We start from the raw sequence: 24781 nt of genomic DNA on the forward strand, positions 1-24781 counted from the left end.
ATGTTTTGTTTGTTTGTTTTGAAATAAGTATCTTGAGGTCATGATGGATGCATTTATTTGATCAAAAATATAATTAAAAGCAGTAACATAAAATATGAAATATATATAACTTTTCTATTTTGATAAAATGTCATTTGTTTCTGTGATAAAAGATACATTTTCAGCATCATTACTCCAGTCTTCAGTGTCGCATGATTTCTCAGAAATCATTCTTATATGCTAATTTGGTGCTCACATTTTTTCGTATTAAACAGTTGCTTTTGTGGAAAATATTACAGCCATTATGCAACTGATTGAACAGCATTTATCTGAAATAGCAAATGTATAAATAAAGGGACATGAAATATTGACATCAGGTGAAATTATGTATCAGTTGTCAGTAGTTAAGTGGTTATTATACAAAAAAAATTACTGCTGAAAGCCATGATTGACCAATCAAATGAAGTATGTCAGAGAGCCGTTTAATAATATTGTTGATTTAGACTGACTAAGCATTTATAGCTTGATTAGTTGATGAAGCTCCTCAGCCATGAGTTCCCATGGGCTCTGACTTCCAGTTCTTGTAAATGAGAGTGGAATTTGCACTGAGGTGCTGATCAACATGGAAATATGTGTCTGGGCACGTTTTCCTCATTGAATGACTGATATATGCACGCGAGTGTCCAAGGCAGTACCAGGGGCATGGAAGATTTGAGTCACTGCAAGAACAATGTATTTGAGATCTATCTGCCTCACATTAGCATGCAAACCACAAAGCCTGTAGCTATTTTTTGATAGTAATTAAGGAGCTAAGCTGTTAAAGTTGCAGAAGTAAAAATTTCTGCATTTTCTGCAACTGCTTTGTAAAATCTGCAGCTAAGTCACACCACAATGGTGCATTTTCATGTCTTGATTGAAATGTGAATCTCTCAGCTAATGATTTCTCCACTAACCATGGAGTCTAATTGAAGGTTTTGGTCAGAGCCCTTGTCGTAAAAAATGTTTACAAATCTTGAGTTTATTCACAAGAAGCATGGCCTGATGTGAACCAAGCCTCAAACAAAAGAGATCTCATAACAGCTAAAACTCAAAGAGTTGTTGCATAATGCTGGAAAGGATTATAAAAGTATTTCTGAAAGCTTTCTGTTCATCAGTCCTCTGTAAGATAAATATTATGTCTATAAATGGAGAAAGTTCAGCACAGTTTCTACTCCCTAAGTGGGCGTCCTGCATGAAGACTGAAAGAGCATGGCACATATGGCAAAATGATGTTAGATAAAGACAGAAATAATCTGCTAATGTGTCTATGGTACATAAAACACTTAAAGAGATACTTCACCCAAAAAATGTCTCACCCTAAAGTTGTTCCAAACCTGTATGAGTTTCTTTCTTCTGTTGAGCACATGAGGTATTTTGAAGAATGTTGGTAACAAATAGTTGACTGTAGTTATATGGAAAAAAAAAAAACACTACGGAAGTCAAATGTGAAAGTTTTACACTTGTTTATTAAAGACATAAAATCTTTTGTTTTTGTGTTTTTTAATTTAATGCTTCTCCCGGGGCCTGAGCCCAAGAGCAGTACTGAATCATGGGCCATGCATTCAGTGCCAACAAAAATAATCCCTGCCGAGGAAGGAGCATTAGCCAAAAGCTCTCTCGCAAGAAGAGAAAACTCTGCTAAGTCTTAAATAACTAACACAAGCTTGACACTGATGACCCCGTTGTCTGAATGGACGGTGGCTTTCGTGGCTCTCTGTGCAGATTCAGATTCTGAATATTGACCTTTAGTACATCACAGTCATGGTTCATCATCATTAGCTTGACATGATTTAATGGCAGGAAACATCCCTGTTCACTTAAAATTGCTTACATTTAGCAGGTGGTGCTAAAATGGTCAATATATGCAATATGTACTGTAAGAGCCAGAGGAACAGTGTTACCTGCAGAACAGAGCTCTGGAAAGCTGTCGTCATGCTTTAGCTGGACATTTGCCTGCACAAGCTGCAACTGCACAGCCTCACTTGTGGTGACTGGTCATATGCTTTCCAGAATCCTCTTCTTCCTCTTTCTCAAAGCGTTTTTTGTTTCGTCGTCCTCTTCACCCTCCTCCTCCTCACCTCCCTGCTTGCCAAAGCCTTCTACATTCATCTGTAAAGTTACCGAAAAGCACAAACAGATGTCCCTCAACAAATTGGATCCATCTCTGCTTCTCATTAGCTCTTACAAGGTTGGCTGGATCAAAGTCGGTTTGGCCTCTGCATTGACTGCTCTGCCAAACACAGGAGGAGCAAATCTGAACATGGGGAACTGATGTGGATTGTGTGGTTGATACCAGTGATCACAAACCCTAGAATTTTCAGAATTATCTTTACATACTATATAATAATACAGGATTTTGTCGATATGCTTTCTCTGAAGTTCTCAGAGAACTTGACAAGCTATGCAAGCTTGAATAATGTCACAGAAGTAATTCTATGTAATTGCACAAGTAAAAAAGTTATTCGAACTCATAATATTGTTAACGGGTATGCTATTGTATAAAGTGACACCCCCCAAAAAAGATGTTTTTATTTAAATATTTTCTTACTATCCTCTGGCACAGTTTTCATATTAATGTTGTTCATCTTTTTCTATTTATCATTTACATTTTACTGTTTCTCGTTGTATTGTTTTGAAGTATGTTCCCATTGTCTGTGTATAACAATGTGATAATTTTGATGCTTAAAAGTCTCTTGTGGACATAAAACATTACTGCTGGTCTGGTTTGTCGGTTTCAGTGTTGACAGAGGTGACAGAGTGTCCCTTCCTGGTGCTTTGCAACTCAGTCTTCATTGCTAAAACTTTCCCGTTGCATGTTTTTTTCTTGAATCAGGACTCAGGGTCTCAGAGGCCTCTGTATTTTACACTGTAAAAAATAAAACAGACCTTTAGGACATGGCAGCCAGGTGGGTCTTTGTTTCCTCCAGCAGACAGACGTTCAAGGTCACCTCACTTCCACACAGGAAAAAGAAATGCCTACTCATAGTCTGTTTATACCAGCATTAATATAGCTGACTTCATTGTAAATTTCAAGGACACGTCAACACTTTGTCACATAACTTGATCATCATATTTGATCCTCTGTCATGCAACCATAATTAAATTTCAGGTTGGCTGTTTGGGAAAAAAAATGGAATCAATCATTAGACATTTATACTAATAATATTAATGATAATAATAATAATAATACCGGACACTGAGGAGAAGTGACTGCATCAATACAGCTGGAGGAAGAGGAAATGATTCGCTTTGGACCTGACAAATATCCCAATATAGTTGAAATGCCCTGGCTTTTTTAAAATGACTTATTTAAAGTACATTTGTTTATCACTTATTACAAAAGAAAATGAGTTTATTGCAATAAGCAAGAAACACCATAAATTATATTTTCTCTTCATACCAACATAGCTGCTCGTAAAATTAGCAAGACCAGTCCAGAGTGAAAAATGTGTCTGTGTGTGTGTGTGTGTGTGTGTGTGGGTGGGTGTGGGTGTGTGTATGAGAGATTCTTGAGTGGTGTCTGTCAGGTTTAAGGCACCTTAATGCATCTTAGCAGGATAATGATCTAAAACAAATTTGAATTAACTCAGAGATAAAAACACAGACAATTATCCATAACTTTACACGTAGAAATTTGTCAACAGTGTAATCTATACACACCTATATTTGAACTATTATCTATAATCACTTATTTATGCATTTAGCAGATGCTTTTATCTATTTTGGCTAACATGTGTTTCCCTGGGAATCAAACCCACAACCTTTTGCGCTGCTAACACAATGCTCTACCATTAACACAAAAAAAAACAAAAAACATCATAATATTTAATATTACAAAAACAAAAAAACACAAAAATCCACCAATAATAGTGCCATGTGACTCAAAAAAATCAAAAAAATCACTAAAAATCACAGTTCTTGTAAATATTTGCAATTAGCTGTACTTAAACTATTATGTATTATATTAAAATTATATATTAAAATAATTAAGCAAATGTTCTCCACAAATGTTCATAATCAAAATGTGTTCTCTGCGTTTTTATTATCATTAATGTAGTACAATATATTTGAAATTAAATTAACCTAAATTTAAAGCAGTACAACAAACACCATAATGTAAAAAGTACTTCTGTTTAAATATCTTTATTCATTTATCAGCACAACAGTAATGAGAATTTATAGAAATTTTGGGAAAATGTGCTTTATTGTCTTTTTTATTATTTTGGGGTGAAATATGAGCCACATGTGATCTCGACAGGTCAGCCGCAGGCCATGCCGAGGCTGTTAAAAAAAAACATGGATCATTAATCTTGTCTAGCTGGTTTCTGTGCACTAGGTGAACTGAGAGTTTCTGGCCAGTTTGTTCACCAGGAAATAAGTTTTGTCTCTCCAGGGCAGGGCAGACCTAGTGCAAACACTGTTCTAATTCCCACTTCATTCTATCTGAGTTCTTAAGAATTCCCCAGTTAATTTGCTTTGAATAGTTCAGCTGGGGGTTTCATATGGAATTCACTGTCATAATAGACTAGTATGGTAACAAACACCTAAACAAGCTACATGCAAAAATATGTGTATAGTGTTGTACATCATGCAAACAGCAGTGAAATCCCATGGATACACTCCACCCCAAACACTGAACATTAAATACAGTGGCAGCTAATGACAATCTCATTGGTAATAGCTTAACTTCACATACTGTACCTCCATGAGAAAACCAAAGCATGGCCTATTGTTTATCTTGACTTCCTGATAATGTTTTTTTCTGGCACTGCTTCAGTGTCAGTTATAAACAATATGTCTGTACACAGTAATTCGTTGGGTTATCTGATTCAGAGAGGAAAATCATAGAAATGTTTATTTTAAACATAAGACCAAGTCTATCTATCCTTCCATTCATCCTTTTATGTTATAAAACAAGAGACAAAAACATTATCTCTGAGGTAAGATCAAATAGGTGGTTAGGCAAGATTTACTGGTTTGTGTGTAAATTTGCAAGCTATATTCTGCTGAAAAGGCAATGAATGGCTGCCTCTGGCCAAACACGTAATGTTACTTTCTTTTATTTCAATTCACAACACAAAAGCCGAGTTGAATCAAACACAATTTAATTATTTCATTTCCATCATTTCAAAACTGTGTTCATTGTTCACTGCATTACACTTAAGTAAGATGAACATCAAACATAGGAAACAAATAAGTTGTTTGAGAAATCAAACAAAGAAAATGAAAACTTGAAAATAAATTTAACTATGTGCTGGCTCTCAAACAAAGACCATTGTCTAAACAGATTTAAACCTCGCTTTAACTGACCTAAGAGGAAGAAAGGCTAAGATTATTTGCCAAAGCATTTGGTTTGAGAGACAGCATTAGCAGCTTATCCCTTCTGCTTGCGAGTACTGTGCCGTAAAGAGAGGTAGTTTTCTTTCCTGGTGCAAAGGACTTTTTATAAGGCATTGGAGAGTTTTTAAGCTGGAAAGAAAATCTATGGGTCTTTTGGGTTGCTCGGCGCAGAGGAAAAACATTCTGTACATTGTGTATGGGCTGTTAGTCGCCATCTTGAAAAGCACTTGAGCAAAACAGCTGACATACATTCATTTGCTTCGTCTGCATTTCGTCCCCTGACAGAGTCGAAAGGCATTTTTGGTTTTCTTTGTTCAAAATATTCTAAGAGGAGACCAGCACATATGAGAGAAAGAAAAAAAAAAACAAGTATCAATAGGTCAATTCAGCAAAGTTCTCAATGGCTTCATGTTTTCATTACAGTAGAGAGCTTGAATATTCTTGTGCCCTTAATAACCAGCATAGATCTGAGAAATGCTCTATGCAATAAAGGACCGAGCAAATCCAAAAGCTTGACCTGATAATGCTGCATTTGACTGGATATATTTGCAAAAAAAAAAAAAATAATAAGATAAAAAAAAAAAAAAAACTAATACAGCAAAGATAATGCACCAAACAGAAGGGAGGAAATTCATGTCTTTCAAGATGCAAGACTGCTACTTTGGTGTTCCAGCAAACATAATAATGGTCCGATATGCATAAAGCACAACCATGCAGGCCAATACATTCAGACATCTCACCCCTAACAAAGAGAGATATAAGGCTCTGAAAGTACAAATAACCTGCTACAGCAACACGCTAATGAGATGCAATACAAAATAAAAGTAAACAAACATGTGACAGCCCAAAAATGCCAGTTTGCTGGTATATGATTATAGAGTATCCACAGCCCTTGATTTGTAAATCCCCGATTTTTTGCATTGCTTAGCTTGCTGATTACCAAAATCAATCCTTTAAATATTCACTTTCAAACACACAAACCAAATAATCCCATACACAGCAACTCGCATACATTTGTCCCACCACAAGGACATTTTCAACAGCAAATCAGATCACTTTCAATATGCTGCTTCCATCAAATGGCTCAAAATATAGTCTTTTTCCTCAGCAGAAGTGTCTGAGACAGAACAACGTTGGCCCGTCGCCTCGAGGACAACCTGAAACCCCTGTGTGTCTCCTTTAGCAGCCGAACAGTTCTGATTCACTGGGCAAAAGGAGTCCAGACCCCTGTGTTCACCATCACATGTGCAAAGATGGCAAAACATTTCTAAGTACTTTCAAGTCTTTTTGAAAAAATATAGAATCCACTTTAAAAATGATCCATTTGACTTGATATATCAAGGCACATTTGGTTTTTCGACAGCCAGCGCTGCAGTATCACTCAGTTTTATGTTGGTCTCTATGCAGGAATCATGGTTTGCCAACATCCACTGTGATTTTGGTGAATAGCTGGTCTTTCTCAATTTTAACAACATTGTATGTTAATGAATTGATCCCATCGCTTGCCATTGTTTCCCTTGTGTGAGCTATCCGGTCAAACCTGTGACAGGAAATGACATAATTAAGTTTACTCAAAGCAGGACTGTTTATAACCTTGTACATATCGTAAACTAACTTAGATTTGTTTAATCGTTAAACAAATCTGGCAATCACTTTCAGTTCAGTGTACAGTATGTTACAAATGTATTTTTTCATCCCCACACAATTTCATCTTTTAAATATGGCAACGTATTGAGATTATCAGAGTGGTTAAACTTTTAAGCAGCCATAAAGCTGTAATATGTTCAAGTACCTCTGTGGATTGGGGTCGTTTTGCTTGTCTCGGTCGTGGCGGATCATCCTACATTTTCCGATGACCCCATCAGGCCTTGATATAGACATCCCTTTGGAGGTAACCCTGTGAAAACAAGTCTCTTTTCAGTCCATAATTAATACATATGATTGAAAGTATATTGGTCTAGACAAATTATAAGTGGAAGAGAATAAACATTAGACTCCACTGAAAAAACAGAGACATTGAGACATTTCATTTTTTGGTGAACTGTAACTTTAAAAAAGCCAATAAACATGCAAGATGCTGATCTTTCCTAACTTATGTAGATACAAGCTGAACTTGAACTTTTAACGAACCCAGAGCTCCGCCCTCTCCCATGAAGCATCGCAAATAATATAATCGAGTCTCTCTATGCTCTATTAAGTGTTTTAAGAGCATAGAAAGTTTTTAATACACCTCATTACTGGTTGGCCTGGTTCATGGCTTATTATGCTTTAACAAAGACTTTTTTTTAAACCCATATTAGAAAAATTAATGGAAAAAAAACGTATGGAACCAGAATAGCTGAAAAAGGGGGACAGGCACCTGTTAAACTCTATTCAGCACATTGTTCCACAGTTGCTATGGTATTGTGGGTGGTTGCGAATGCATTCTTTCGCTTGTTGTTTTAACTACCAGGCAAAGGTCTTAAAGCGACAGTTCCCCCCCCAAAAACAAAAATTCTATCAATTTAAGGGATCTATTACATCTGTAAGCACAAACAGCGCAAAACACATTTATTCTAAAAGTTTGTTCAGACAGCACAACCAGTACTCTTTGGCATTTCGAATATGAAAAGCAGTTTCCTGCCCTTTAAAAATATTTCCTGTTTCCTGAATGTTCCACTGGAAAAACTAAGCTGTAGCTGAGCAGCTGACAGATGCAGGTGTTCATGCGGATGATGCAACTCTCCACTATCCTTTAAGTAACAGCCGTGAAAGCCCCCCCCCCCAAAAAATGTAAAAATAAAAATAAACACCACACGAGAATAAAGACAGCTGTATAAAAGTACTCTGCAACATGCAAATAAGACATTAAACAGCTACTGTCTTCCTGACAAACGGATGATAAGAGGTTTTATCTGCCATCTCAGAAGATTTCTAGAATATTTTATATATGAATTTAACATTTTCCTTGAAAAAATAGATATGCATAAATACACACACATGAATATATTTTAAAAAGATATTTATATGTATGTACATTTTTATATACATGTATCATTTTTAGAAATAAATATATAAATATAAAAAAATTATATATAAATATAACATATTTTCCTAAAATATATAGGAGTTATATATACATAATATATATATGAAGTACACACATATGATGTAAACACAAACTTTTATTTTGGATGCATTAAATTGCAATTAATAATTAGAAAGCCCTAGTAAAAATCCTAAATAAATAAAAGTATTTATTTCTGTCAAAAAGAACAAAATGCGTACAGACCCCAAACTTTTGAACGCGTGTATGTGCTTTATAACACATGCTTAAGCTTTCTGATTTTGCAGTGCCATGCTGACAGCACAGCAACAGGATGTGTGAGGCTTAAAATGGAACCCTCAGTTGAATTTACGTTTCCGGTTTTTGCTGGATCCGAGGTTTCCTCGGTTAACTGCACTAGAAGACAAGAGCTGAGCTCTAGGATGAAAACACATTAAATCTTGTTTTTCAATGTAAAGGAAAAGTCACACTAGACTTAACACACGTATGTGGGTGTGCACAAATGTAAACACAAGGAAGACGTTTCACATTGGGATTTGCTGCTATTATTTTCTCACGAGACTGAGTAAATAATGACAGAATTGTCAACTTTGGCATTCTTTTAAAAGTTGAAACTGCTGCCAGAAAAAAAGCCTGTATGACAATTCTGTCATTTTTTTCTTTCAGGTCGGAGTTTATTTAAGGGGAAAAAGTCTGAATTGTGAGATAAAAAGTCACAATTACCGATCTATTTTTTTTTAATCCATGATAGAAATGGTTTATAAGAACTATAAACTGCTATTGTATGCTATAAATCTGTGAAACTCATTTGTGTGTGTGTGTGTGTGCCAATAAAAAAACTGAGTAAATAATGACAGAATTGTCAACGAGACTGAGTAAATAATGACAGAATTGTCAACTTTGGGTGAAGCATTCTTTTAAAAGTTATCTGACCTGTTAAATATGTCATCATCTTCTCCTCCCCAGCCCCAGTAGTTGTTTGGAAAGCCGTTGATCTTCAGATATTGTTCCTTGCTCAGGGATGACACGCCTCCAAAGTACTGTGTGTATGGCAACCTGTTAGAAACGGACAGAGAGAGATGTGTTGGGTGGCAGTTGCTACGTCAGGTGCAAAGGAAGTGCAGCTTATAGCTTGATTTTTCTCTGCAGGGAAATGACGGTGCACTAATGAGAACCGGCAGGGGGCTGAACTTGAGCCCATAAACATCTGCTGCCTCTGTGTTTTGCTGTAAGCCAGCTGCTAAATTATTAGGTGGTGTCACTCCGACTAACCCAAATGTGTGATGGTTGACATAGTGATAACCATAGCAATAATTAAACAATTAATGAATAATAAATTACAGTGTCTTGTTACATAATAATAATAAAAAAAAAAATCACCAAAATGTATATAATATTTGTATTGCTAAAAATTTATTTGTTAAACAGCAGGACCATTTCAGATTAAATACACAAGACTGTAAAAAAATTTTTTTTTTTTAAATCTATTTATTTTCTATTGTTTTATAGAGATTACACTCAGAAGAGTTGTTTCTAGTCAAATACATACTTTAAATCGGAGCATATAAAAATGATAATAATAATTATCGAAATGTGGACTTTTCAAAGCTTGAAAATTTCCTGATATTTTAAGGTTTTCCAGGAGTGTGAGAAGCTACAAAACTGATGTTGAAAATTAAATCAACTTAGCTGTTAGTTAGTTACTAATTGTTACTAATCTACAAATTCATTTTGGTGCTGGCATTCACCTAGAAACAAAACTTTTGAGTCTGACTTGAATTTGAAACTGTCATGTGACATGAACACAGCATTAGACGCACCCCTTACCGCATTCTAAAAATGCTGGCAAACATGAACATCAGCATAACCCACCTGACCCGTACTCGTCTGACCGAAACCTGATCTTGCAGGAAATGATAAATGATACTAAATATCGGATCGGTGCATCCCTACAAATAACACTAAAATGGATTATTATTTGTTTCTCTGGCAACTATTATAATACTAAAACAGATACGCAGATTTGCTATTCAAAACCTACTGTAAATCACTACACTATTTCAATGAAAGAGCTGCCGAGGGTTTATGAATTGATGAAAAGAATATTTAATTAAATCATAAAAATGTCAAATTAAAATGACATGTCAATGTGTCCATTAACCGATTTCAGAGAGCTGTGAACATGCAAATGTTTAGTTAAATTATTTAAATATTAACATTATATAATTGACTTTTATATAAGGTGCTTTTGTCCCCATGTTCTGAAGCATGGATCACAAATCAATTTACATGAAATTTACATGGCCATATCATATTGAAAATATTCAAAGCTAAACGATATGACACATGAAAAAATTTTTTTAGAAAGGAAAATCTGAAAACAGAAAAAAAAAACAATAAAAAAAAACCAATCAAACTATAAACAGCTTACTACCATTTTAAAAATAAATTTAAACCAATAACAATAAACACATTATGAGCATTTTAAAATGTAATATAATCTAATTACAAGTACTACATTTTTGTAATTTAGATTACATGTAATCAGTAGTAAAAACTCAGCACTGGTGAATGGTAATATATAAATACATTTTTGGGTGGACTGTCCCTTTAGAAACTGCGAAGTCACGGCCAGGTAAAGAGAACGTGCATTCAAAATAACATTCAAAGTAACACAAAAATGCATAGAGAGGATACAAGTGCATTTAAATACAATTCAAATTCAAACCCAGGACAATTATGGAGGAAAGCATTCAAAAGCATACTTTTTTAAACCAAAGGTTTGTCCAGTCGTCACAACATTCATTATCATTTTATTGCTATTTTTCTTACAACATACATTTCAGTTTCTACATAACTTTCTCTACACAAAGGTGTCTCTGTTTGAAATTAATGAGCAAACACTATCCTACATCAGGTTCTGGCTCACTCTCGTCTGACGTTCTACTGTACGGTAACTCTTGAAAATGACAAATTACATCCAGATGCTTTTGAAGCTCTGTGGGAAAAAAGCCGCCCAGCTCTTGCGGCCCATGCTAGCAGTGGTGAACGGAGTAAAGACCTTATAAAAGACTTACAAAAGAGCAACACAACTGCTTCACTGTGTGGGAGTTTAAAACATATCCTTTATCATTTCCTCATTACACACTGTGAATACAAAAGACACACGTTACGCACACAAACCGTCACACACATGATACTCATGTTACACGTAGCTTGTGCTGGAGCTCACTGGTACAAGCCACTCCAACAAGCTATAGTTTCATTTCAGGCAGTCAGTTCAGCTCTTAATAGGCCCTAATGGGAATCATGTGTGGCGTTGCTAGAATATTCCCATCCAAATGCTGCTACTTTATCATTTGTCTGACGCTTTTATCTAAAGTGACTCACTTATTACAGGTTAAAGTAATACTACTGCTGGAGTAACCTAAGGTTTAAGGATATTCTGGATTAAATATGACCGGGTTAAATCAACAGCATCTGAGGCCTGTTGTGGATTACCAATGAAAATAAAGTTGACTTGTTCCTCCGTAAAAGTTAATGAAAAACACATTTACAGCAATTTAACCCAAAATATTCTTTTAAGAACAGAATGGTCATAGACCAACCACTGAGGGTCTGATCCTACAGCATTTGGATTTTTTTCACATTTTCACATCGAAGATCAGGACTAAAGATATCTTCAATTCAAAGTACTGTGTTGGGACCATGGAAGATATAGGTGTCACTTGGTATGGAAATGAAAGATTACTTATTCATATACAGTATTTAGAACAGAGAGTTGTTTTATAGCTCTGTGACTGTATCCACTACCGTTAACAAGTTTAAAGTCAGTAATGTTTTTTAAAGAAGTCTCTTATGATCACAAAGGCTGCATTTACAGTGCCTTGCGAAAGTATTCATACCCCTTCATTTCACATTTTATTATGTGACTGCCTTGTGATAAACTTCGTTAAATTACTTTTTTCCCACATCAATCTACACTCCATACACCATACTGACAAAGTAAAAACATAATTGTCACAACTTCATAAATGTATTAAAAATAAAAAACTGAAAAAGCACACTGCATAAGTATTCATACCCTTAACTTAATATTTAGCTGAAGCACCTTCACAGTCTCAAGTCTTTTTTGTTCAATGCGACAAGCTTTTCTTATCAGCATTTGGCAATTATCTGCCATCCTTCTCCTCATTTCTTCACCTCTCAAGCTCTGTCAGGTTGGATGGGGGCAGACGAACATTTTCAGGTTTCTCCAGAAATATTTGACTCGGTTCAATCCCAGGCGATGACTGGGCCACTCAAGGACATTCACAGAGTTGTCCACTCTTGCTGTGTGTTAGGGTCATTGTCCTGTTATTCCCCAGATGTGTAGCTTGATGCAAACCTGTTTCTGAGCTCTAAAGGTGGTTCTTTTGACCTCAGTGCTTGGATTTTGCTCTGATATGCATTATCAGCTGTTAGACCTTTTATTAAGACATGTGTGCCATCCCAAATCACACCCATTCAAATAAATTTGCCACAGGTTAACTTCACTTGAAGTGTAGTAATATATACAAGCAAAATTAATGCTCCTGAGCTAAATTTCTAACTGTCCCAGATAAGGGTATGAATACTTATGCAATGAAATAATTTTAGTTTTTTATTTGTAATATATTTGCGAAGATGTTAAAAAACTGTTTTTATTCTTTACAATTATGGTGTATGGAGTGTAGATTGTTGTGAAAAAAAAAAACTAATTTAAAGCAGTTTAACATAAGGCAGCAACAAAACAACACTTTTTTCAGTATTCTGTGATGAATAGAAAGTTTGACCTAAAACTTTTAAACCACAGTGTAATACAATAAAATTATTTTTGCCAGAAAAAGAAAATGATTATATATTAAAGCCTTTGCCAATTTTTGAAAACTCCAGTGAATTAAATACTTTTAAAATTAAAATACTTCACCTAACTGGATTATTGTCTTAAATGTGAAACTCGATGCTTAGCTTCAGGACAAACATAAATGGCTTCACTAAGGGCCTGTTTACACCTGGTCTCTTCATGCGTTTTCTCTGATCGGTTATCTATCTGGTTTGTTAAAATGGTTCCATTCACACCTGGCCACATAAATGTGTCCCCTCAAAACTGGTTTAAATCCTATCTTCAATGCCCGTGCTACATGCAAATTTAAAGGGGTTCACGTCAATGAAAGCAACACTCTCACAAATGTATTTTTTTTAACACATTGTAAGTAATATTTACATATGTGGTTTCAACATGTGTCCCAGACCACCTCTTTCAATGATTTGAGCGATCCATTGTGAAAGCGTTTTGGAGGATGTTTATTTTACACCTGGTCTCATCAAAGAAAACGCATTAAGTGACCGGGTGTTAACAGTGCATGAGACTCTAAGAAACAGATGAGCTACAATCAGTCCCAACATGTAATTCTCATGTAAATACTGTAATGCAGTCCTCCCCGCTGATATTCATGTAAATATATACACCGCAGCATTTACATTTGCACACAGAGCCAACATAATACTCCAAGGTAATTCAGAGAATACCCTGATACCATGTTCAAACAAACCATGTTTGTTCCATACTAGCCTGTGTATTTTGTTATCCCTAGAAATATAAATATATTCTGGCTGGTGGCTGAAAATACACCATTAAGCCGTGACATGAGACAACAGTCAACAAAGACCAGAAATACCTGAATCCAAACTTGTCCATAGACACAGACAAATGCCTGGGCTGACTATAGCACTTGTAGAAGTTGCGGTCATCCATTGGAATGAGGTCCACGTCACTGAAGACAAAACAATCGTAGTCATACTCCTTCAGAGCCTCCGCGTAACCAATGTTGAGGAGTTTGGCACGGTTGAACGTATCCTCGCCGTCCTGTCATTAAGGAGAGAGAGGTTGAGAGGATGATACAAAGCTGAAAAATACACATTCTACACAAATTAAATTGAAACGTATAAAAGGATGGTGGAAAAAATGTGTTATAAAATGTCTATAAAGCAGTGTGATGTGTACCATGACATTTTGTGCCATAGAGTCTTTGCTAGAGCGGGTAGGTATGTTTAAACTGACAAAATCAGAGCGATTGTGCTTACTGTATGGGAGCCTGCTTGTACAAGTCACTGCTTGTAATTTATTACAATATACACTTCATTATGGGTTTGAAAGTTATCAATTAATTAAAAGTAGTAAAACAAAAAGGCAACATTCTTCCTACTGTAAATCAAATATAATCAAATTAGAATTTTCATGCAAATGATGCTTAAAAAAACAAACAAAATACATCAACACAGATTTAAGAAATTGGATTATTAAACAACATAATTGCCCATTATTAGAATTTGGTCAAAAGTATTAGATTGGCCTATTTTAATATTTATATTTATATTTCGTCATTCGTAACAAAAATCCTACTCGTTCAATAAGAATAAAAACCTTTTTTACTATGTAAAATCCACTTTTTAGCCTTTGTGTGGTAGTTGACATGAATTTCATACAATTCCTTGCACGACAGAAAAGACCGCCATGTCTGATTAAAGTAACTAATGAATTTGAGCTGTTTTTAACAAAAAGGGACCATGGTAATCATAGTGTCTGGCAAAATATGCTGTTTCTTGTTACTACGATTAGGCTAACATGGTATTATGTGGTATTTGCCACCACTGCCAAAAAGAAAGAACGAAAAGAAAGATAACTTTGAGCTTCTTCCTCCCGAGGTTAATTATATATATTTCTTTTACAGCAGAGTTTCCTAAACTGGGCTTTGCAAATTGATGACAAAAATAATTTAATTATATTGTAAAATGTAAAATTAAAATATTAAAAATAAAAGAACCGTGAGAACCGTGCTAAATTACTGACATAAGGGTACTTCATGCAAATATTTGTGGTCAAAAGGGTTTGGCTGAAAAAAAAGTTTGGGAAGCCCTGTTTCACAGTAATAAAATGTTTCTTTGTGTTTTCAATGTTGGAATCTATGGTTACCATGGTACATTTTTGCAAAGAAGATCCATGAAAGCCCAAATTTGACATTTCAAGGTGACTCATTTCCAACTGTCATTCAAATCTTTCCACTGGGTTTGGGCCTTTGGCTCATGATTAATGGATACGCTCCCTGTCTGGAGCCCACCTTTTCTCCTTCTGAAGAGCATCACGGCGGCACTTGGGCTTGTGTAATGAAATTTAATGACACCGGAGCCAACCCCGGAGCCAACCCAGAGCCCAGAGCTATCTGTTAACCCCCTTGCACCCAACAGAGAGTAGCAATCCTCTCTTTTATAACACACAGCAAACTCAAACGAGCTGCCCTGAAAGAACTGAGGTGCGCTTGTTCTAGTGGAGCAGACGACATCCATGATTGATTCAGAAGATGTGGCCTGCGCATTCAGAGCGAGACTCGGCTTTGAAGAACCAGATCGTCCTGTTCTTCGGTCATCTTTTGAGTTGACATAAAGCAGAGTTCTCACATGTCAACAACCAGATCTGATCGTCGGCCTGCAATGTGTCACTGGAGGATTCATTCACATTTGAGGGAGTTAAAAAAAAAAGTAGACAAAAGGATTAAGACCCTTGAGGAATCAAAACACAAAGATCTGAAAGTGAAGAAGAGCTTCATTGTTCATATAGGACAGACGAAATAGCACAGATAGAAGCAAACTTCTGAAAATAGGACAGTAGAGAAAATAAATAAAAGCTAATCAACTAAAAAAAAGAAAATCACCCTCATTATATTTAACTACATTCAATAATTTCCTTTTGTGTTCAACAGAAAAATTAGCAGCATATGTCATAAGTGTAAATAATTATAAAACTGCCATTTTTGGATTTCTTTTCACCAGTAAATAAATAGATAACTTTTAAAAAGATTGGATGAAGTGATCAAATTACACTTTTGTGAGAAAAAGCATAGCTATTTTTGGCACAGAACTGACATCCATGGGGAAATGAGTAACTTGAGAGAAAGAGAGATAGACAGCAGAGAAAGAGAGAGAAAATAAGGAAGGAAATAGTAACCGACAATAGAAATCAAATAATCAAGAAGCCAACATTACCATTCTTCAGACGCAGCCAGTGAAGCGTAGTGTGATTGGCCAGAGAAAGAGCAAGCAGACGTCTCACCTTTGACCAAGCGCAAGGGCCTCTGATGCGCATAAAAAGGGGTTCGGTTTGAACAGGAAGAAGGGAAGGAATGTAGGATGGAAGGGTGAAAAAATAAATGCAAAGTGCAGAGAAAAGAAGGGGGTGGCAAAGAGAGCAAGAGAATAATTAGTAAGAACAATCAAGTAACACTTTAGAGAAGACACAATCAGAGAAGACTGCTGACAGCTCCAAGGCAGAATCTGATTTTACCAAATACAAATATACAAAGTATCTGTTGACCCTGGAACAACATTGTGGTTAACTAATCAGACTTGAAGAACCAGTTTATAGTTTTTGTGAAGTTTAGGTTTAAAGGGATACTCCACCCCAAATGGAAAATTTTGTCATTAATCACTTACCCCCATGTCGTTCCAAACCCGTAAAAGCTTTGTTCGTCTTCGGAACACAAATTAACATATTTTGGATGAAAACCAGGAGGCTTGTGACTGTACCATAGACTGCCAAGTAAATGACACTGTCAAGGTGCAGAAAAGTATGAAAATCATCGTCCCAATAGTCCATGTGCCATCAGTGGTTCAACCGTAACATTATGAAGCGACAAGAAAATAACAAAAATAACGACTTTATTCAACAATTAGTCTCCTCTGTGTCTCTCCGTATCACTGTAGCGCCATTTTGGAGAATATGAGCTGAACGCAGGCAGCGTATGCTCTTCTGTGCCCTCTGCGCCACAACGATATGTTTTCTGCGTGTGTTTACACTTTGATTTGAAAGAAAACAACGCATCCTTGTGGCGCGGCTGACACAGAATGGCGCTACAGTGATACGGAGAGACACAGAGGAGACAAATTGTGGAATAAAGTTATTTCTTTCTTCTATTCGCATATAAAAATTATTCTTGTCGCTTCATAATGTTGCGGTTGAACAACTGATGGCAGATGGACTATTCTGACGATGTCTCTCATACTTTTCTGGACCTTGACAGTGTAATTTACTTGCCAGTTAATGGGACAGTGACAAGCCTCCCGGTTTTCATCCAAAATATCTTAAATTGTGTTCCGATGATGAACGAAGCTTTTACGGGCTTGGAACAACATGGGGGTAAGTGATTAATGACAAAAATTTTATTTTGGGGTGGAGTAACCCTTTAAAATCAGTGTTTGCGTTTAGCTCATATTCTCCAAAATGGCACTACAGTGATGCGGATCTATCATTTCCTCTGATTTTAGGGAAAACTAATGTTTAAAGTTAGGTTAAGGTGTAGGGATATACATTTTTGGATTAAAATGTTGTTCCAGGGTCAACAAAATAAGTTGACCTAGGAACACATCTAACTCAGCAAAATCAGGACGTGCCAGGTCCTAGACTTTCTTGGCGAGCTCATTTGGATGCTTTTAGTGCAAAGCCACACAGAATGATACACATTAGTCTTTTTGTTTACTTGGAAAATTCCCAAACCACTGATAACTGGCTGTTTGAAATGGATTCGATGAAGACATATGTTCTCTGAGAGACCCAAATAAAAGAGAGACAAGAACTGCAGCACTGCGTCTTACCTCGTTCCAGTCTGTAATGTCACGGCATTTACTGAATGATGACAACAGGCCGCTCAACTTTTTTTGAAAGGACGCCCAGCCTCAAACAGCAGCTGTCTCTACCACAGTCTTGGGAAACTACTGTGTAATGCACCTCGGTTTAGCACTTTTTTTCTGATGGCGAGGAATAGCTGAAGAGTTCCCAAACTCAAGGATGCAACAAGATATTTAATATTATAGTAATCAAATGTAAATGAATTTAAAAAACACTATTCACACTATTTTGTTCTGCTCTTACACATGAAGCTTGACACTGTGTACTGCATAATGGCCTGCCATGTTTCTCAGTTGTAAGCTGCTTTGGATAAAAGCATCTGCTGCAATACTAAATGTAAATGTACATGGCATGTCTTCCTCTATGTAGGGATGTCAAAAGTACTGGTACTTTTGTGCAATATCAGTTAACCAGCATCAATTTTCCATACAAGCATGCTTGTAATTATCAAATTTACACAGCACCAAATCAGTATTTATGCATTATATCAATTAAAAGGTAACACTTTACTATAAGGTTCCATTTGATAATAATATTCAATGCATTAACTAAAATTAACTTGTTAATTAACAATGAGCAATGTAATTGTGACAGTATTTATTAATCTGTCTGGAAAAAAATACATGTTCATTGTTAGTCCATGTTAGCTCAGGTCCATTAAAGATTTTAATAATGTATTAGTTTATGTTGAAATCAAATATAAAAAAATGAATAAATGCTTAAGAAGTTTTTCATTGTTAGTTTATAATGTTATGTTATAATGTTAACAAATGGAACCTTATTATAAAGGGTCACCAATTAAAATGAGTGACTTATTTTAAACAATTAATTGAAATTTATTTACCAAACAGATAATGGAAGTTTACATGTAGGCTAAATAAAATGTATTTACTAAATTAAAAATGCCAAAATTTTAATAAAACAATGGAGGAAAGGCATTCAATAGGATATTAGTATTTGCTGTAGGAGTTAAACTGATGTTGAGTATCATCTATGGAAATATGTACATTTAAATAAATGTATATTTAATGTAAAGAAAGTAATTACGGAAATTAAAAAGGTGTTCAGTTGGATATTAGTTTTTGCTGTAGTAGCTAAATGGATTTCTAGAATCACCTATGCGAAAAATTTAAATCTTAATAAATTACATTTACAAAATAACAAAAAAAAAAAAAATACTAATAATTCAGGAATTTAAAAAGGTGTTAGGATTTTAGTTTTGATATGGTAAGACTATGCTGATCAAATGCAAATGTTTGAGTCCACAGAAAAAGCACTATGCATTCACTACATATTCACTAATTTGAATACTGGGACTTCTCAATCAGCTTTTGTTCTACTCTTACCAATGAAGTTTGGTGCTGTGTACTGCATGATGTTCCTCATTTGTAAGTTACTTTGGATAATAGTGTCTGCCACAATAGTAAATGTAAATGTACATGACATGTCTTCCTCTATGTTGGGATGTCAAAAGAACTTGTACTTCCGTACAGTATGAGTTAACCAGTATCAATAAATTTTAAATACAAGCATGTGAAATGTGAACAACCATGTTTGTGAGCTACATCACTCAAAATGGCCAATGAAAGAGAAAAGAGGAATTAGCAAAACACATGCCAAACTTCATGCCTCAGCACGCCCCACGTAACAGACAGTTTACATTCCAGATAACAAAAGGGTGTAGACAATGTAGATTAAAAGAAGAAGTATAATACAAAACACAGCTTTTAAGAGGAACTCATCATAACTGACAGCAAACACTGAGCTCAAATGTTTCAAGATACAGTAGACTTTAAAAACTGCAAGAGCATTTAAATAAAGTCAAGCAGCCGCTGATGTTTGCCTTGCTTTATCTGAACCAACAAAAGACATTTCTAAACAAAGCTCTTTGCACGGTTACGTTAATCCCATCTACTACTAAGAGTTTTCAAGATAACCATGGGTACACATGCATCTGATCAGGTTTCAATTTAAGAGGAAATAAATGCCTATTTCAACAAACAAGCAGAGATATTTAACCTCCAACTCAATGATAACATCAAACTGCACCACAGGCCTTTGAACCCTTCTGCAAATGCAGATTAAGAAGTCGCAGGTCAACAACTGCAAAAGTTGTATTGCACTGACAAACCTGGTTAATGACATAGATGCCATAGTCGAGTTGCTGCCGCTGTAGGATGGGGTGTAGATAATACAGCCAGTACTTCAGGTGCTCATCACGGTGCCTGAAGGGGATGATGACTGCCACCTTCTGCTGGGCGATGCATTCTGTGGGTTTAAACCGTCCACCGGGCTGCAACGCTTGGTTCTCTGACCTCACCAGGTCTAAGGTGACCGGGTCAGAAAACTCAACCCGAAGGGGACCCACTAGAAGGAATAAAAAAAACAAATTACATGCTTTATTATGGAGACATAAAACTTTTTTAAAAAGCAAAATAATCCATTGAATAATCCAGGCTATTAAAAACCAACCAAGTGCTACTTTGTGTCTTAAAGTAAACCATCTCTCCTTAGAGAACTCATTATTATTCAATGCACTAAGGTGTATCCAATTACATTATCATAGTACTGTTGCTACAAGCAGCAGTGTCAGTGTTGTCTGACAAAAGAGAAAGATACCCAAGGCAAAATAACCGTGTAACACAAAGCTTCTCGGACAATTTTTCCATTACGACAAAGGGCTTCAGTGAAGCTAATGAATCAGCATCAGTAGATAACGTGAAAACTACCATAACACTCCTGCATGAGTGATGAATTCACTGTATTTTCAACAGAAAGTTACAGAGAGGGGTAAATGTTAAAATCTAGAGTCACGGCAGCTGTAAAAACATGCTTTGTTTTTGGAATCTTGAAAGAGGGAACACAAAGTGACAGATTACATCATTTATGACAACCACAAACTTCTCAGAAATACTACACTGTGCTGAATCATAATACATTTGTAAAATGTAAACAAATATGGTGAATTTAAAACTGTCCAGAACATATCTAAAAACAATCAAACCCAAAACAAACAAGAAAGACAAAAACATGTCCAGAACATGTCCAGGCATATTTAACCCCAATATCAATTGGGAAATATGTATATTTTGAATAAAGAAAGTGAAGTTTCAGTTTTTTTCAGTTGTAGTCGTCATTTCACAATACAAAAACAATTAATGGTCCTTTACATAGGCTTCATTTTCTTTAAGCAAAATGTCTGTACTTTTGTGATACTCGCCAACTAAATAGACAAGCACATAAAACGAGGAAAAAAAAAACAATCATCAGTTAAATGTACATTTAAAAAGTTAAACTAAAATTTGTGCATACCAGTCAAAAGTTTGAAAGAATCGTTAAGATTTTTATTTGTATTTGAAATTGGTCTCTTATGCTTATTAATGCTTTTTTCACTGTTCTTTGATGAATTTAAAGCTCAAAAGAACATCTCAAAAGAACTACATTTATTTGAAATAGAAATGTATGCAACATTGTCTTTTCTGTCAATTTGGATCATTTTAATGCATGCTTGTTGATTTAAAAAAATCTTACTTATTCCAAACTGTTCCAAATGAGGGGGCCCCGCGGCGAACGCACCCAACACAGGTCAAAGCTAATCAGTGAAGCTATCTTCCATTTTTTCACAAAAAACTACAAAATGTCATTTCCACCACACTTCCCTCTGTGGTGGAAATGACATTTATGGTTACAAAGTACAATTGATATGGACTGCGAGAGTAAATCTGTGTAATACTTTTTATATTATAATATATTACAATACTTTTTATATTTAGAATTTTCATATTATGATATTATTTTTATTTCTAAATTATATTACTTCACAGAAGATGAGTGTTCATTTAAGAGACCAATAAGAACATTTCAGTATCAAACTCTCACAATTATATAGCCATATAATTATCTCACAATGTTGGAATTTTGATTATATTTAGGCCTTGCCATCAGTTGTGTCAGTTATTTATCTGTGAGACAAATCAGTTTTATACATCAAACTCAGCACTACTCTAAAAACAGATGTGGTTATGTTTAATGACTTTGTGAATTGACTTTAATGAGTGTGATGAGTTTAAGATTTTTTCTTATATATATATATATATATATATATATATATATATATATATATATATATATATATATATATATATATATATATATATATACTATTTATCTACATTCACATTAATTCATTGTCATTTCCATCACCGCACACATTTAAAAAATAAATATTTAAAAAGTTCTCATCACGTTAAAAATGTATCCACAATTTATGTGATCATGCTCTACTTAATATAAAAATTCAAGTTATTTAATTTCTAATAAGCTCTTACCCAAACCAATATTACATTTCAGAGAGTGAAAGGTGTACAGTTTAGCATTTGGTCCTTAAGGCAATTAATTTATCTCATTGACAAATGTATAATTATTGTACATTGTGGTAAAACTGGTTAAACTAGTGATCTTACACAATTCTTGCGTGGCATAAGTTATTCTATTTTTAAATAACAGCTGTATATTGAGATGTGGTGGAAATGACATTTGTTCATTGCCGGTCAGAAAAAATGTAAAATATTAACAATTTCTCTTGTAATCTAAGTTTGTCTTCTTACGGACCTTAAAACTAGACAAATTATTTAAACTTATGAGACTGTTACGTGACTTTTGAACAAGTTTTTTTTTTTTAATTTAACATTTTGAAAATATTTATATTCATTTACTTTATATCATATATAAATACATTTAATATATAAACGTGGCATATTTCTCTCTCTCTGAGCAAGTCCCCATAGATCAACTCAAATAAAGCAACAGCTCACCCAATCGAGGTGGATTGTCAGGGCATGCCTCCAGCAAAATCCCCGTCTCTCTGAGATTAGTCACAAATTTCAATAAAGGTTTTCACTCATCTGTAGCGACTCTCTGTTCGGTCAGTTTCCTGTGGATCTGAGGGGTTTGCTGATTTTGTACGAAGGTTTGCCTTGAATCTGAATTTCTCATATAATATATGACAGTAACAGAGATGTGAAGCAAACATAGCAACACCACTAAAGAGCAAGTCCTGTGTAGAAGACTAAAATTCGCAGGCGCGTCCCGCATCGTAGAAATCCTGCAGATGACTATATTATATTCTTTTTTTTTTTAAATGGTTGTTATTTACAGTCTAACCCAATCAATCACGCCCTATGTACTTTCTACTTCCTGGGCTTTTGGGTAGGCTAACTTCTAATATATCTATATTAATTTACAGGTTAAAAACCTGGTCAAATACGGTTTTAATTGTATTTAAAAAATAAATACATTGTTATATAAATATAGCTATATGACTTATATAAACGTCTCAGCCAATTCAACTAAATCTTGATTAATTCAACAGCTTAGTTCAGTTCTCAGCTAATAACACGCGATCAACTACATTTCTGTGGCTTACTTCCTACAGTTATTACAAGCAAAGCTACCGAAAAACCGAGGCTCGTACCTCAATCCCGATCATGGCTGACGTTTATAACTTACGTGTACGAACGAAACAATTAAGTCCGTTATAAAGTTTATGGGAGTAACTTGACGGCACGAAATCAGACGTAAAACATTCAGATCGAGGTGAAGTTAAACGTCCGTCGAAAGGATCTTCTTAAAAACCCAGCACATCTCCAAATCCCAGACGTTTCCTACGATAAATCTCCGTGCCAGAACGATCCGCGATAAGCATATTATCGGAAGAGAGATGGCGATAAGTTTCCGGATAGACTCCAAACCAGCCTTTACAGCAAAAATGAACGCGTAGAGCTCTCAGATGGGTTCGTATGCGCTGGGGAAGAGTTGAGCTCAGCTCGTGAGAGTATCTGATCTCCAAACACCCTGCTGGCGGATTTGTTGTTGAGTGTTACTTGTAGATAGGCTGAAGAGCACATCATCATATGAGGTCAGCTACACTGAGAGGACATGAGGAGGTCTGCTTCACAATAAAAGTTTCCCTGAGCGTTCCGTTTAGAAATGGTTGCTTTTGCCATTTAATTCTAACACGTTTTACTCTTCAGCAGAGAGACAAAAATGTTTTTTTTTTTTTTTTTTTTTTTGGTTATATTTTTATTTCAGTTTTAGCTATTTTAGTACATCAAATTAAAAACAAGAAATGCTTAAAAAAAAAAGTTAAGCTTTTTATTTCAGGGTTTCAATATTAGTTAATTATAAGCCCTGCCCACTGGTCACATATAGGCCCTTTAAATTTTACATATTGACTACAGTACCAAATATGCTTCCTTTGATGGACACATGCATTATTTTTCAGAAAGACAAACCTGTGTTTAACAGCTCTGGTTATGTGACTATTTACGCCAGCCACGAAAAAAAATGCAAATTGTCTATTAATTAAGGCTATTATTATGGCTATTAATTAGATTAAATTGGCTATTAATAATAATAATAGACTGATATACCTAATACATAAAACAAAGAAGGACAATGACAAAAATGGTGTGGGTTGCTCATGTTGGAATTAGAAATACATTCTTAAAGTTTGTTACTTCCCAGATTCATTCTTTCATTCAGAAAGGCCTTCTCTTCTCCTGTAGATGTTCAGCGCCACCTTGTGGCAATGTTTGTAAAATAAACCGTTAAGTAAAGGCCTTACTTACATGGTGCAAAGCTGTCTTGATGATGTTTCAGAAAGGAAATAAAGCAGA

The 24781-nt window shown here is 35.2% G+C and overlaps 1 protein-coding gene across 1 annotated transcript; it reads right to left on the reverse strand.

The window, feature by feature from the left end:
- Positions 1 to 5106: 5106 nt before the first annotated feature.
- On the reverse strand, positions 5107 to 24019 carry b4galt1l (DP-Gal:betaGlcNAc beta 1,4- galactosyltransferase, polypeptide 1, like). Its single transcript, XM_019064214.2, is given in 6 exon segments — positions 5107 to 6898; positions 7151 to 7255; positions 9338 to 9460; positions 14104 to 14291; positions 20236 to 20471; positions 22919 to 24019. Coding segments are annotated over 6 exon segments (1062 nt in total). The 5' UTR covers positions 23199 to 24019; the 3' UTR covers positions 5107 to 6768.
- Positions 24020 to 24781: the final 762 nt, after the last annotated feature.

The sequence above is a fragment of the Cyprinus carpio genome, chromosome B14 (assembly GCF_018340385.1).
Source record: "Cyprinus carpio isolate SPL01 chromosome B14, ASM1834038v1, whole genome shotgun sequence".
Lineage (NCBI taxonomy): Eukaryota > Metazoa > Chordata > Actinopteri > Cypriniformes > Cyprinidae > Cyprinus > Cyprinus carpio.